Source organism: Apostichopus japonicus, chromosome 12 (genome assembly GCF_037975245.1).
Source record: "Apostichopus japonicus isolate 1M-3 chromosome 12, ASM3797524v1, whole genome shotgun sequence".
Classification (NCBI taxonomy): Eukaryota; Metazoa; Echinodermata; class Holothuroidea; order Aspidochirotida; family Stichopodidae; genus Apostichopus; species Apostichopus japonicus.
Window position 1 is genome coordinate 32,844,051 of NC_092572.1, and position 15,878 is coordinate 32,859,928.

A 15,878-nucleotide genomic window follows, 5' to 3' on the forward strand; every position below is an offset into this window, starting at 1 on the left:
ATGAGCCAACCAGTAATTAAACCAACCAGCTTAACAAAACACCGCGACACGGGAAACAATCCAACGATTCTTCTGTTAATGGAAGGAACTTATCACTCCTTTCCATACATTAATCAGGAATTTGCTTTGTGAAGGAAAAATATGATAAAAACCAATTAGAGTTGAAGCAAATGATATTAGTGACCAGATAAAATTAGATAATCACAGATATAGGAATACAAATTCTGGTGTTCCATGGAGATAAATTTTAATATATTAAGATTTTACAACTAAAACTAGCAGACAATCACTGTTAACAAATACAATGTTAAATAATAAGGTAGAGAGTATTCAGCTGTATTGACTTACAGTTACTTGCGCCTTGCCTAGTTGAAGTTCGCCAAGCTCAACTGATAACTCATCTCATTGAATCCCTAAACAAAAGGAAAAATATAAGTAATGAATATGAATAAGATAATACAGAAACAAAGACAATGCAGTACAGTAAAATGTTGTAAATATTCATCATATGCATCCATGTTAAAAGTGTTATTTCAGATAAATCGATTCATGTCACATTAAACTTTGCATGTTTTCAAATACCTTGAAAATTGTTGTCCTGTTTATTATTATTATTAATTCTGTTTTTATTTTAGGACATCTAACGAGTACGTCCTGCGAATATTTTAGAACTAAACATGATATACACATGAAGGCTAAATCCATGAAACCAAGGTCACTAATGCTGTGGTCGCTTTGAGTCCATGTTTGAAAGGACTGATTTGCGAAGGTTGGATCCTATAGAAAAGTTCTACTATTTGCTTGAAATATTAAAAATAAGTATATAAGTAACAACATTGAATACTTTACGTCAACAATTATTGACTCATAACTCAAGGATCTAATCCTCTCCCAATCTATACAATTGATTTCTGTGTTAAACAGGATTACTGTACAAGAATCAGTTCACTTATCTCCACACCCCATCCTCTTCCCTGCCGGTAACCATCAAATGACATATTCAGGGGATTTCCCCTTGATACCACGATGACTCAATCAATGCAACCCAATGTACTATCACACATTGGTGCGACGCAGGGAAATGTTCCGTCCTGTTTATAAGCTGATCCTGTCAAGCTGAGTAACCATTTTCAATTGAGCTACAGGGTTTAACATTCTCATCATTATGAAAGTTCGACAATTCCTTCAAACATTAATGTAATCGTTGCAGAAACATATCCAGGTCACTCATCTCTGATTATGTGCTTTTCCAAAGAATTCACAAATGTAGGAGACAAATCAAACTGGACATTGACTCACGTGATTATGCATTACAAAGATCAATAGTTGGTGAAGGGTGCAGCATTCTTATGGTGTTAAAATGACCAGTATACTTCATTCTAAAGGTAACCTGAGTTTGATCCATAAATGTGGTTTATATATTCCCAGCTGGAACCACCCCTCTCCCTTCTTCCTCTAGAACTTTGAAACCAATTTGATTAAACTTTGTTTAAAGGTTAAGTACAATGTTGGGTAGGCCGTGTCACTATCTGACGTTTATACTATTGTTCCTTTAATAAGGAAATTTCATGACGTCACAATTCTTGACATATAACGGGATCGTTATTTTAGTTGGTTCTCTTGACCATTCTAGATCGGGTTCTGCTCTTATGTTTTGTTATGGCGGAACTTGTGTTATTTGTTAGCAACATTTGTTTTCAGTGGAGGAATATTAACAATTTAGGCGTTAATTTTATATGCACATTATAGTGCGCAAGACAGAGACCACTGTTCCTCTCAAAAGTATTCGCGATCATAATACACTGCCATCCCATTCCCACAGCATCCGGGCATCTGTGGTTTCCATAGTACCAAAGTCTGGGAACCTGTTAGTTTGCAGCTACAAGGCATATAGTAACATCCAAAATAAGAAATTGTGAGCCAGATTACTTTTCTAAAAGTTTCTTTCTAGATTGTTAGTTTCTCCGTACAGTATCAGTATAGCGATTCTAAATTAAAAAACGAAGGCAATACGGACGTTCAAAGGGAAATATGGCAGCTGTATATGAAAATATTGTTACATTTGTTAGCGGTTTAAAGACGTTTTAATTTGCGTCCATGTTGGTGGTGGTTGGGGGGGGGGGGGATGATATACATCTTCATCAAACTTTGGATAACAAATTTTAGATTTAAATACTTTAGTCGGATGAATCCTTCCTCCCTCGGCCTTCAAACAATTGAACTACAAGCCGATATTTTTCTGCCTTTCAACAGAAATACTTCATCACGTCAACCCATCCGTCTTCTGCATGGTGACTATACAAACCTAGTATTCGTTATTATACCAGTACGTCCAAACAATCCTAGCTGTACGTGTAAGCTAACTAAACATTAAAAGGACCTCAGTCATTTAGATCATACATGCCATGAAAACAGCTCTTGTGTTAATTCTAGAAAAGGAAGACATAGTTCGATGCCAAAAAATAAGAACATTGTTTGTTAGCTGGACTAGTCAGGTGTCTTTACATATAATGAAACAAATTTAAATAAAACGAAAGAAACAATAACCTTCTGATTTGGTGCTTGCGGAAGGAAGATTATTTAGGCCGCATCTAAACTTGACATTGAGAACAGTGCTATCATCATTGCCAGATATAAACTTGTAACTGGCCTATCTAAATTCCCTGTTCCAGTTCCATACACGACAATTATAAATGTTTCCCCCTGATGAGGGACAAAGTATCATACTCTTTGTCTTATTTCTTTGTTCAACATTAATTAATACCTCTTTTTGTCTGTTATTAACATTATCGTTACTAATTAACAGGAACATGAAGCTATGTCTCTCTTACCTCTTCTCCTGGTAGATTGCCACTTTCGTCACAGGCCTGAAAGGAAGAAAAATATAATATTCATGAGATTTTGAAAATGAATTTCAGGAAAATATAATATGGCGAAGCAAAAAATGTATAAAATAGAATGATATATCTTCACTGATATCGCAATAAACTATTCCTGGTAGGTAAACCATATCTGTATTGAACACACTAAAGTCAATATAGGAGACAGACTCGTCAATGTAAGATGCACGGACTAAATAACAAGAATATAAACATTAGTTTTACAGGGAAGACATACTTAGTTTTAAACCCGTCATCAAACACTTAGTGACGTCATCAAACACTGAGTGATGTCATCAAACACTGAGTGACGTCATCAAACACTGAGTGACGTCATCAAACACTGAGTGACGTCATCAAACACTGAGTGACGTCATCAAACACTGAGTGACGTCATAATGATGAACTTCTCACTGAGATGATCAGATGGATACAATGGACGACAGAGAAGATGACGAGAGTAGGGAAAGAGGGCAGTATTCAAAGATAGAACTCAGAACATCGTGGTTGGATCGACGTAATGCCCAAAATAAAGCAAAATATTGTTAAGCCCACAAAGCAGCATATTAGTTACCTCCCCCCCCCCACCCCGTCTTAGATGGGATATTTCTATCGTGTTGTTGATCGTGTAGAGATATCCATGAAAGTTTTGGAAATGCAGTTGTATGATGAACACATAAAATAAGAGACACAAGGGAGAATTAAATATAGTCTGGTAGAGATCTGTTAACAATGAAAAAATAATGAAATGTAATAAACCCTGCACAGACGTTTTTCTTTCTAAAGTTAACCCGGTGTGTGTTTGTTTTTTGAAAGTTTTTACATGTGCAAATAATCAGTTTCGCAATAGTTGACTCTCTCTGTCCAACTTAGGCTGGGAAAATTTAGACCAGGAGGCGACGGCCTGTAAGTTATGAATGACTATAGTCTGTGTATTTAACCGATAGTCCCTGTGTGTCTATTAGACTAGTATAGGCAGAAACCCGCATGAGCTCGTCATTGCTTTGTCTCTATGTATTAGCTGGACTCAGACCTGGTTTGGGTTGCTCATATCTCTCTAGAACTCTGTTCAGACTCGAGACTACCATATACTCGAACCAAGTGGTTGTCGGACTCGGCTTGGAATCAGGAATAATTTGACTCAACTACATCAGAGCGTTTATTATACTATAACATACAAACGTATTGAATTGTTCTGATGGAAAGAGTAATAAAAACAATAGGAACCATGTGAGGGTACAAGGCCAGGATGTTGCATTTTCCTACTGTCAGCCCTTGAATATAATTATTAATTTGCCGGGTGGTAATTGTTTAGAACTCAACCACATTACCAGTTACTTTGAACACCCCACCTCTTCTCCCAATCTGGCCCAGGCTCCTTCAAGAACCTGTTTTATACACAGTAGTAATTATTCAAAAGACGAAAGAAATAATGCCAATATTTTAAACCATTATTAGTTCAGATTCACCGTTGCCATTTTTGTATCATAATGCTGCTGCTTATTCATAGTACTGTACATACAGAGGGTGGTACAAAACGACGTTTCTTGAAAATGAAATAAAAACCTTAAATTTAACACCTTTAAGTTGACCTATCATGTAGTCATCTCTACTTTAATTTTCAAAGTAAGTTAAAGTACATCTAATTGATGAAATCTACCTTAAAAATACACTTGTTTCTTTGTTTCAAAGTTAAAAACAGATCTGCCGTTTCATATGCTGGACCCACACATTCATATCAGTCACTTATATATACATTAAACTAAAAAATAATGAAATATAATCAATATAGATCCCTCATTACAACTGAAACTATTAGAACCGATTAAATTTACTGACTGTTGTATTACTGCGTACAGTGACGTCACAACGTAAAGATTCTAGAGATGAAATGTATGCATCGATATTTTCACCAATAAAACTTTTTTGACTGAAACGGTGTGAAAGAGAGACATTGCAAGCCCGATAGATTCATTTTGTTTGATAAGGATTTATCTGTCTGAATATTCTCTACTTTAAAATAGAGAATTTGTCTTGATTCACAAGACAATTACTTCTACAATGAGAGCACATGTTAGGGGTCTTCATGCGGAGAAAGAAGGACAAGAATAATTAGGAAATAGGACGAAAGGGCTGGAGTACGAGCATGGCAGGGATATTTCATTTAGTTTCATTCATTTGTACCAAACCTCCTATTATGTGTACCATACCTCATGTTATTTGTACCATACCTCATGTTATTTGTACCATACCTCATGTTATTTGTACCATACCTCGTGTTATTTGTAACATACCTCATGTTATTTGTACCATACCTCATGTTATTTGTAGCATACCTCATGTTATTTGTACCATACCATATGTTATTTGTACCATACCTCATGTTATTTGTATTATACCTCATGTTATGTGTAACATACCTCATGTTATTTGTACCATACCTCATATTATTTGTACCGTACCTCATATTATTTGTACCGTACCTCATGTTTTTTGTACCATACCTCATGATATTTGTAACATGCCTCATGTTATTTGTACCATACCTCATATTATTTGTAACATACCTCATGTTATTTGTACCATACCTTATGTTATTTGTACCATACCTCATGTTATTTGTATTATACCTCATGTTATGTGTAACATACCTCATGTTATTTGTCCCATACCTCATATTATTTGTACCGTACCCCATGTTATTTGTACCATACCAAATGTTTTTTGTACTATACCTCATGTTATTTGTAACATGCCTCATGTTATTTGTACCATACCTCATGTTATTTGTAACATACCTCATGTTATTTGTACCATGCCTTATGTTATTTGTACCATACCTCATGTTATTTGTACCATACCTCATGTTATGTGTAACATACCTCATGTTATTTGTACCATACCTCATATTATTTGTACCGTACCTCATGTTATTTGTACCATACCTAATGTTTTGTACCATACCTCATGTTATTTGTAACATACCTCATGTTATTTGTAACATACCTCATGTTATTTGTACTATACTTCATATTATTTGTACCGTACCTCGTGTTATTTGTACCGTACCTCATGCTATTTGTACCGTACCTCATGTTATTTGTACCATACCTTATGCTATTTGTACCATACCTCATAATAATTGTACCATACCTTATGTTATTTGTACTATACCTCATGTTATTTTTACCATACCTCATGTTATTTGTAACATACCTCATGTTATTTGCACTATACCTCATGTTATTTGTACTATACCTCATGTTATTTGTAACATACCTCATGTTATTTGTAACATACCTCATATTATGTGTAACATAACTCGTTTTATTTGTACCATACCTCATGTTATTTGTACCATACCTCATATTATTTGTACCGTACCTCATGTTATCTGTACCTAACTCATATTATTTGCACCGTACCTCATGTTATTTGTACCATAACTTATGTTTTTTTGTACTATACCTCATGTTATTTGTAACATACCTCATGTTTTTTGTAACATACCTCATGTTATTTGCACTATACCTTATGTTATTTGTTCCATACCTCATGCTATTTGTAACATACCTCATGTTATTTGACCTATACCTAGTCACAAGGGTTTCTTGTATTGTACGATACAAATATCCTGGACAAATAACTCCTCGTCGTTGACAAATGAACGTTTTTTAAAATAATTATCGTTACTTCAGTATAGAAACCTAGCCTCTCCCCCCCCCCCCCACCCCTCCATTAGAATATTTAAGGAAGTTGTTTGCATGTTTGATATGTTCATTTATTAATAACAAATCAAACCAGAGAAAGATTACGATAATTAGGCAATACATGGCATTTTATGACAGATTGTGTTTAATTGGGTTCAAATTTGCTATATTAGAATAATGTCCTACAGTGCGCCGTGTGATTGCATTAGTTACCACTTCATTAATGCGCACACATCTGTCTAAACATTTACGATTATATAAGAGAGATTGAAAAAAACGCTTAGGATCATGATAAAATAGTGATGAAAACTTCGTAATATTCTCGAAGGGATTTTCTAACGAATATGATGAGATTGACAGGTAGTAGACATTTGACAACATGTAACACTGCGCCCATTTCAAGAGTGTCGGCAAAATGGAGATCATATCATAGATTAACGCTCTGTCTTCTGTGACTTATATAACATACTAATGTATCATAGCTCTCTAGTCTGTCAGTTTGAAACAAATGCATTAAAAAAAAATCAACTGAATATTTATGTCAATATCTTAAAGTTAGAATATCAACTAGTTGAGTCTCTATAGCTATTCATACTGTAGCACTTTCATACATGTAAACAAACATGTCTTAGTCCGTAGCGACTGCAATGGAATACCTATAACAATATACTATATGACTATGTGCTATGTCTGTTATACCAGACCATCTGTAAATCAGCTTAGTCTGTATTTCAGACAAATCCCTCTTATGAAATCGTCAAAAGTGATATGTCAGTAATAGCATTACTTATACCATTTTGATCTCGAGGGAAAATTGGATCATCGTTAACGGTGTATCAGAAAGATAAAATCAGATCATAAAATTCTCAAAATTATTATCTGTAATATTTACAGATCTTCCGTTAACTAATTCTTCCTTTAAGCGTCTTGATTGGACAATTCCTATTGTATTGAGTATACATGATTTATTCATATGGAACACGCACTGCATCCATCACTTAAGGGTATTTTAGTTAAAGCCAATAGAAATTTATACAATCCTAATATCTTGCCAAAGAATGGAATAAAGCCATTCAGAATTGTTTGCTTTGCTTTTCTGTTAAGTTTATTCAAACAGAATCACTTTTTTTTCAGAAACACAAGTTTTCAAGTATTTATTAACCTTTTACTTTCGTATCTTTACGTTTATATTGATGTGCATATTTTTGTATTTCTTAGTCTTTGGTTCCCTTGTTTAAACATTTTATATTTATTCTGGTGATAACGGAAATGAAATGAACAATATATTCGGCTTTTCTAATAGATTCGGTGGTTAGATATTTTTTACGGAAGCTCTAAGTGTACATGTTATTTATACAACGATATAGCAATATTATACTAAGAATTAATAAACACTAGGCGATTAGGATTAAAGCAACTTCAGCCCAAAGTCTTACATGTATAAGAAGGTGAAGCTACTTATGAAATATGTACAGGTAATAGGTTTGATTTAAGTTCCGATGCTGATTTCCCATGAGTTCAATCATCTCTCCAATTTATAATTATCCATGAAACAGATGAAAGCTTTTGAGCGCTATTTAATGACGATTAAGTTGATACTGTAAACGAAACCAGCTATGTTAATGCTACATTCGTTAAGTTAGTCTTGTCATCCAACCATTGCTGTACACAGATCATCCAGCTTCTCCAAAGGAAAATCTACTGCACATTTAAGATCTTTTAACAAAAAGCAGAAGCAATATACGGCACGGGCTTAATATATACATATCCGTGACACAGTATCTTGAAGAATAAAAAAAACACAGATTCATGTGCATTATCTTCCGTTAAAAGAATGAGAAGGACTTGAAAACATAATGTTACTTCGGTCCACCAGGGAAGATTAAAGTAAGTTTTGTAACAACAAATATCTATGGCACTAAATATTTGGGACACAAAATTATCTAAATCTGGTTAAAAGACAAATAATTCTCTGATTAGGAGCAGTCACGTGATTGTTCTAGATATCTTAGTTAGTTGCAGGGTATCCAATAATTCTGCAAGTATTGCACGGTTTGGTCAAAGTTACAACCAATGACGTACTAGGCAGCTTTATTTAATGGAAGATCAACTTCTCCTAACACCAGAGAAAACGAAAAATTGAACATAACCAGTGTAAACCGGGGAGCTATACAAATACAAATATGCAAGAGCAGCCACAGTAAGCTACAGGGTCGGCTAAATGGACTGTTTATACGACAACTGTATGTATGTGCTATGATCAGGGACTTAGCTAAGGTCTGGTGATTGGAGGGGTGTAGTGGCTGAAATTCAAACTGGATGCATGGGTTTTTAAGCCAGAAAATTCCGACTGCTGCCTTGCAAACCCACACCCACCCCGGCTTATCGTTAACAATACGGTCAGTGTCAGTCAGACACCCCATCTTTCGCGACTGCACTTTTGTTCCGAACATTTTTCGACACTTTTAGGAAGCATTTGAAAACTTATATTTTTAGGCTTGAGTATGGGCATAAATCTAATTCATTGTTTTATTCACATTACTGTGCCCAGTTTTTTGTATACTTTAATATTTTATGTTCTTTATTGTGGTTTATAACCCGGTCTTATTTCATTTTTTACTTTCATTGCTGTTGTTATTACTTTTAGGTTTTCATACATTTGGTAATTTTACATTCCAGGTATTGGTTCTTTTGTACAGTGCTCTTGTGTATGTTTTATTTCATGATAACAGCACTTTAATATAAGGTATTTTTTTTCATATTATGATTATACATTTGTACCACTCACTTCATTAACTTATTAATCATTCTGGTTTAGCAAGTAAGCAACTGAGCATAAGTTATCTGCTGAAGGCTACATAGAATACTAACTACAAAAGCTATTTTCATGTAACAAAGGGGAAAACTGTTTTTTTTTATCCAACAAATTATATTCGACAAAACAGTGAATTACCAAAAAATAATGTGCTTTTTCCTAGCTCGCTTAATATATATATTTTTTTGAGAGGGGGGGGGGGGGGTCGGCCGGGCTGTTTATCACTAATATGAACAATCTGTCTACCATCTTCGTCAAGGACCAATAGAGCGCTTAGAAATAAGTATAAAAACATACTGTAAAAACATACAGTTTTCAGTGGTTGTGGTTCTCACGTAGGCCTATAGATATAAATTCGATATGGACAAATTCGGAGGTGATATACGCCAACCTGTATTAACTAATAACCTGATAGTTAACTCTGCTCTAAGATGAATAGACAAAGTTCGCAGATAAAACAACTGCAACCGTGACTAAAACTAGTACTGTTTTCGTGGCATCCATACGCATATAGAATAGCTGTAAACGGCGCCAATATTCAATTTTCGTTAGTCTGACTCTGCCAATGGGAAACCGTAGCCGGAAAATATCCCTAGGGCGGGGAGGATGCAGTTAAGGAACATACTAAGTATCGCCCACATGTTAAATATACCAAATTATTTACCCAATAATTTTTAAAGATAGTGCAACCTTGAAAAATGAAGGAAATCATCAAGAAGTTAAATTTTAGGCCAATTCCCGAATACCCTTTTTCACTGCTCATTGATGTAAATCTCATGCTTTTTAAAAAAAAAATAATGGTCATTACTTCTGAGGAAGATGGTTGTCTACTCCTATACAATATTATGTGGCCCGATTCCGCGAACAAAAATAACCACTGAGCTTGTATAAAATATTTTCTAGTCTAAATTCGGCCAAAATAGTCTTACACCTATCGTCTACATTAATTGTATACCATGGAGACAATATATATACTGAACTTACTTGAAGCTATCGAACTTTTCATATTTAGCAGTGTAATAATTATTTATAGGAAGCGTGTATCACGTACGATTGCTAGCTTAGCTTCATGACATGCTGTTCGTGACGAATCATCGTTGTCGTCGTCGTTGTGCATGAGATTCGTGACTCTCCATCGAGTGAGGTTAGGTAGGCTACATGCATTTTATTACGCAGTGGCCAACTGTAGGCTGGTAATAGGCTATAGGCAACATTTAGCTAATTGCATCTGCCAAACTAAGTAGCTGAATCAGTAGGCCCTACTGTTGCTACGATTAAAATCGAGTTAACGGAGCTGACGAGTATTCAAGATCAAAAGAGCACTGACAAAATACCATGCAAAAACTCAACAGTTTCTTAACATTTTTTCGACACTGAAATGGGGGGGGGGGGGCAGTTGCTTCCACTGCTCCCCACGGCTACGTCCCTGATATATACTGAATTTACTTGCAGCAAGCGAACAGGGTCAACCCACCCAATAGCAAAGTTAGTACATAAATAAACCGAATTGAAGCTGGCGAAGGTTTTTTTTTTTAGAGTATTCAAAATCATACTAAGTTTTGTATTGTGGAGTATATAAGGATCGCGAGATCCAATATCTCAAAGTGGCAAAGAAATTGTAGTAAATATGACAGATTTAAGGTCAATTTTGACAGAAATTTTTCAATTATTAGGTCATTCACAATCACAGGAATAAATGAATATAGGCCTAGGTAAATTCAGAATGCGACAGTCGAAAATTCCGACTGTCGCACTCCAATTTTTCATCGTCAGTTTTACCAAGTTGGCGGGGGAGGTGAGACACTCCACACCCCCATCTAGCGACGTCCCTGGCTATGATGAGCATTAGCCCCGAAATTAAATGAACATAAACAAGAAAGGTGCAACATGATTGACAACATTCTACGGTCTCATATTTAATGTACATCGAGACGGCGAAGTAAAAGCGGGATATTTTCAGTACATTCCTTAAAGCAGTTTAGGTGAACAAATTATTTGATTAAGATATTTGTTAATGTCATTGATTTCTACTACAGCTAAGTTTTGTTTCAGAAGAATAATACCAATGTTTCACGAGGATGTATAGTGGTATGTTGGGAACGTTTAGCAACGACGGTTATGTCAATTATGATGTTTCAAAATCGTACAACCTATTAGTGTTCTACTAAATATTGAATGATATAATCGGTTGTTAATTATCATACCGATGCTCGTAAATTACTTACAGAATTTTATCTCAAAAATTATATTTTAAAGATATGTATTTCTGTTCACTTCCAGATTTTCAAAAGTTTGTTTCTACGTTTGGAATAAACGTGATACAAAAGTTAATGTGAGTTGTTCCTCTATTATTTGGCGCCCTCAACTCTCCACCCAATCCTAGACACTAATGATCAGGAATGATTGAGGCTGGAATGTCCAAGTGTCGCAACAACATATCTTAAACACTTTTAAGATAATTATTAAAATACAATTACCGGATGACAATTTAGGAATATTTAAAACAGATTACCAGTTACTGACTACATCGTAGTTGGAGCAACTCCATGCACTCCCCCCCCCCCCCCCTTTGGATCCTGACTGCTTCAAAATCGTCTAATGTATGTATTTTTGTGTCTATTCAATACACGCTGGAAATAATACGAATATTTGTCTTATATTCATATTTTATCAAATGATTGCATGTGTTTTGGTTACCATGGTATCCGTACAACAAAACAACGAAGCGGATTGAAGTATATGCATACTACTACAGAGTTTCTTTCTATTTCCCTATTTTAATTTATTAGCAAGGTATAGTGCTATCATGGATATTTCTAGCTTCTGCACTTTGTGTTGTTTTTGCTACAATCTGCTGGTAGCAAACTTAACCGCAAAAGGGGAGATAAGGACCTTGAAAACATGATACTTTATTTTACCAAAATCACGCCAGGAAAGACGAGAGTTAGCTCTCTACACCCCCCCCCCCCACCCCATGGAAGTAGGAGCGGGAAGATGTCTGAAAGTTCTTTCTTTACAGCAAAACTTCTAATATTACCGACAACACGTAAACTGCACAGATAATGTACAGGTACCTCTATATTGATTTATTTACATTTATTGGGGACTGAAAACAGAGCTAGGGCAGCATAACGCAAACAAGCAGACCAGACTTGCATTATGAGCAATAGCTGAATGTAAGGTGAACAATCTATTATTACCTGCCATTGACCGGTTTGTAGATTCAGACGATACGTTCCATAATTGAGAATATTCCAAACTGATGAAAAACATAAAAGAGAGATATGTAAATGATAAGTGCATACTTAATCTTTATTGGTCTCGAATGAAATCATTAATATATTCACCGAATTTATGTTGGTTCTCGATGATAACTTCATATCAGCGGAGTAATCAATTTGGTTGATTCCTTAATTTTGATCTTATCAGTTTACTACCATTATCATTTCAGTACAGTGTAGCTGATCAGTTTATAATCATGATATCTCAGTAAGCTTACCGATCAGTTTACTATTATTATCATCTCGGTAGTGTAGCTGATCAGTTTATAATCATGATATCTCAGTAAGCTTACCGATCAGTTTACTATCATTATCATCTCGATAGTGTAGCTGATCAGTTTACATCATGATATCTCAGTATAAGATTACCGATCAGTTTACTATCAATAATCCTTCATGAAACATGTGAAACAACTAAAATAGGAACGAATATTGGACTAAATTAAGAAATCAATTCATGATAGTTGAGTATTCGATGCTCAGATAAAGAATAATAATCCATGAGATGATGAACTGATCAGAGAACACCCAACATCAGTGACGTCATCACACATCTCGAGAGACATAATAAAACACTGCTTAAAAACAATTGGAAAAAGAAGAAAACGGGATTTTGTTTGAATAGCTAAGTTAAGTTAAATTATATATTTAAAAAAAATAAACAAAAATTTTTCATAACCACGTAGCCAGTCTCCATGTAAGAGGACTGCTTGATCTGAGAGCAATCCAGTTCGGTAAAGGAAGGTTTATTGTTTTACACACAGGGTTCCTTTGTTTAATGTTATTTTAACTCTAATAAATCATAGTTGTAGGCACAAGGTACCGGTGACAACTGATACCTCGCTTTGCTAAGTAGAGAGTGATGGGGTTGTGGGGAGGGGGTGGGGAGGAGGAATAAGTTATGAGAGTGCCCGAAAAATGAAATTATAAATTTAAGTTTTATACACTTAGTTACTCGTCCAAATATCAACGTTTTCGAAAATAAATAATGCACGACTTATGTGACTTCGACTACATCTTCTCTGAATCTCTCGCTAAGCTGTTCCTCACGAGATAATTTAGTAAACACACATCTGTCAACAGTAGTCAAATATTTACTGGTTCGGGCAAATGTGTTGTTTACACTAACTACTTATGTCTTTGAGATTGAGCAATGATGACATCATCAGCAGTGACGTCACTCCACCATTAACAATGGGAATCTCGATGTGTCTTTTAAACACATAATAATGAACGAGGGTACAATGTGTACGAGTCTGAGAAATAATGTTGAGAGGTGGAGATAGAGAGGTTTGTATGTATGTACATTACTCTTAATTCATTTAAATAATGCATTTAGGTAGAATATTAGTATATAGATATGTTATTGTACAGGGAAATGAAACATTTGATTGCTCGTGATGTTTGTGAAACTATCCCGGTTATCTAGATATTCAGTTTTACAATATCCTAAATCTATGCTTTTTTGCGCACAAAGAAACGTCTCATGTCGGTAATCTGACCTAGTTTCGAATGAGGTGTAACAGAAGTGTTAGACACCACCATCGATCCCAGAAAATACACACACAGCTTGCTACCGTGGGTAATTAGACACTAGTGTACAATCAATTACATACAGCTACGGTTAATACCCACAACACAGTGTACATAGCAGCGTGGACATCTCAGGTCTAGATCAAAGATAACAGTGTACCACGTTTCATTACTGTCTGTATTGAGTAGCGAAAAGAAGAAAACGTCATTTGCAAGCAACGGAAACTTAACTTTTCAGAGCGCGGCACGCGGTTTAGGGCGAGTCTTCAATGCCTTTAAGGTAAATTAAATGATGACGTAGGCTTCTCAGTGCACTCCTTAATGTTAAATGTTATCCAGTTTTAAAAATTATTATGACTCAACTTTAATATGAATATTTTTAATAGCTGACATACAATATCTAAATTTGTCAATGACAAATTTGTAATAGTCTGATATGTCATTCGACGTCATAGGTATTGTTTTATTTATTATTGTATATTCTGTGGTGCATCTGTAGGAGCTGACCTAATAACCTGTGTGTCAGACTAAGTAGTCCAGTTAGTTTACGAGCCTCCAGTAATTAAATGAGAATTTATTGAATTTAACATTGTATAAAAATACAACCTGGACTTATAGCAGTGACTTTATCGATCTAATAAAATATATCAAAATTAAACTTCTACTTTTATTTACACAAACAACCTGAGAGTTGATGTGGATGTGTCCCTATACAGGCTACCTCAGTATGAATATATTTGTCTTGGTGGTTCAGCTTGTTGTGCGCATGTCTGCTCGAGTACTTACTGCGACGCTTATTATGCGTTTATTTGTTCAGGTATTGGTGACGCAAGACAGGATCCAATAAAATGTTATTATATCGATTAATTTGAAATCAATGAAAACCTGCGATATATGTAGCTTAATTAGCATATCAGCACATACTTAATTTGTTGTTGAATAATCATGGTAAGACTTCCAACTAGTATTGTACCTTTGATGTAAGCAGACGTACTTCAGAACATTCATATACAAATCATTGCACCAGTTACTTGATCCTATTTCGCTGGTAATAAATAAACCACAAACATGGATGCCTTAACTATCCCTAGCATGCTACGTTAATTAAATGCGATATATTCAAATGGAATATATGCCTTAAATATTTGAAGGCTTACTTAAATAACTTGTTTAATTCTTCAACACGTGTTATGTATACACTGTCATATACAGTATCTGGAATATTATTATGTTCATGAACTCTTACACACAACATACGGAGTACTTTCCAGTCCTGATTGCCCACATACTTTGTGATATTTTATGATAGCTTGCTCTTAATGCATTATTCGGAAATGTAGGACTATAATATTTTGAATAATTTAGAAGAGAGTATATTCCAGATATGCTCCACATAGTGTACATTTATATTATTGATAACAACCTACTCTCAAAGCGTCCATGTATTAATATTCTTTAACCATACTTTTAATGTACTGACGTCATTTCTTTACCTTTGACATTTCTTGATTTCAATGATGACGGGATCGATGTGACTGGAATAGTGTCTGGTAGAATATATCCTACTGCTCCTAAAATGAAATCAAACCTGTGAAGTAATGATAAGAATCACATCATGGTTACGATTTTAAGGAGACTGATGTGTCATCTATCTAATATA

General features: G+C 34.9%; 3 protein-coding genes across 5 annotated transcripts in view; 1 reads left to right on the top strand and 2 right to left on the bottom strand.

The window, feature by feature from the left end:
- The window catches only part of LOC139977739 (uncharacterized), a 292,233-nt gene that overhangs the window by 92,123 nt on the left and 184,232 nt on the right, over window positions 1–15,878 (top strand). The gene's annotated exons all lie outside the window — the stretch shown is intronic.
- Window positions 1–15,878, bottom strand: part of LOC139977744 (uncharacterized) — an 831,623-nt gene that overhangs the window by 7,312 nt on the left and 808,433 nt on the right. The window lies entirely within an intron of this gene.
- The window catches only part of LOC139977748 (uncharacterized), a 64,731-nt gene that overhangs the window by 7,312 nt on the left and 41,541 nt on the right, over window positions 1–15,878 (bottom strand). The window contains exons 5-8 of the mRNA XM_071987338.1: window positions 15,712–15,806; window positions 12,605–12,663; window positions 2,832–2,867; window positions 349–413 (exon numbers count right to left, since the gene is read on the bottom strand). Coding sequence (XP_071843439.1) covers window positions 366–413; window positions 2,832–2,867; window positions 12,605–12,663; window positions 15,712–15,806 — 238 coding nt within the window. The 3' untranslated portion in view covers window positions 349–365. The remainder of the gene's footprint in view (window positions 1–348; window positions 414–2,831; window positions 2,868–12,604; window positions 12,664–15,711; window positions 15,807–15,878) is intronic.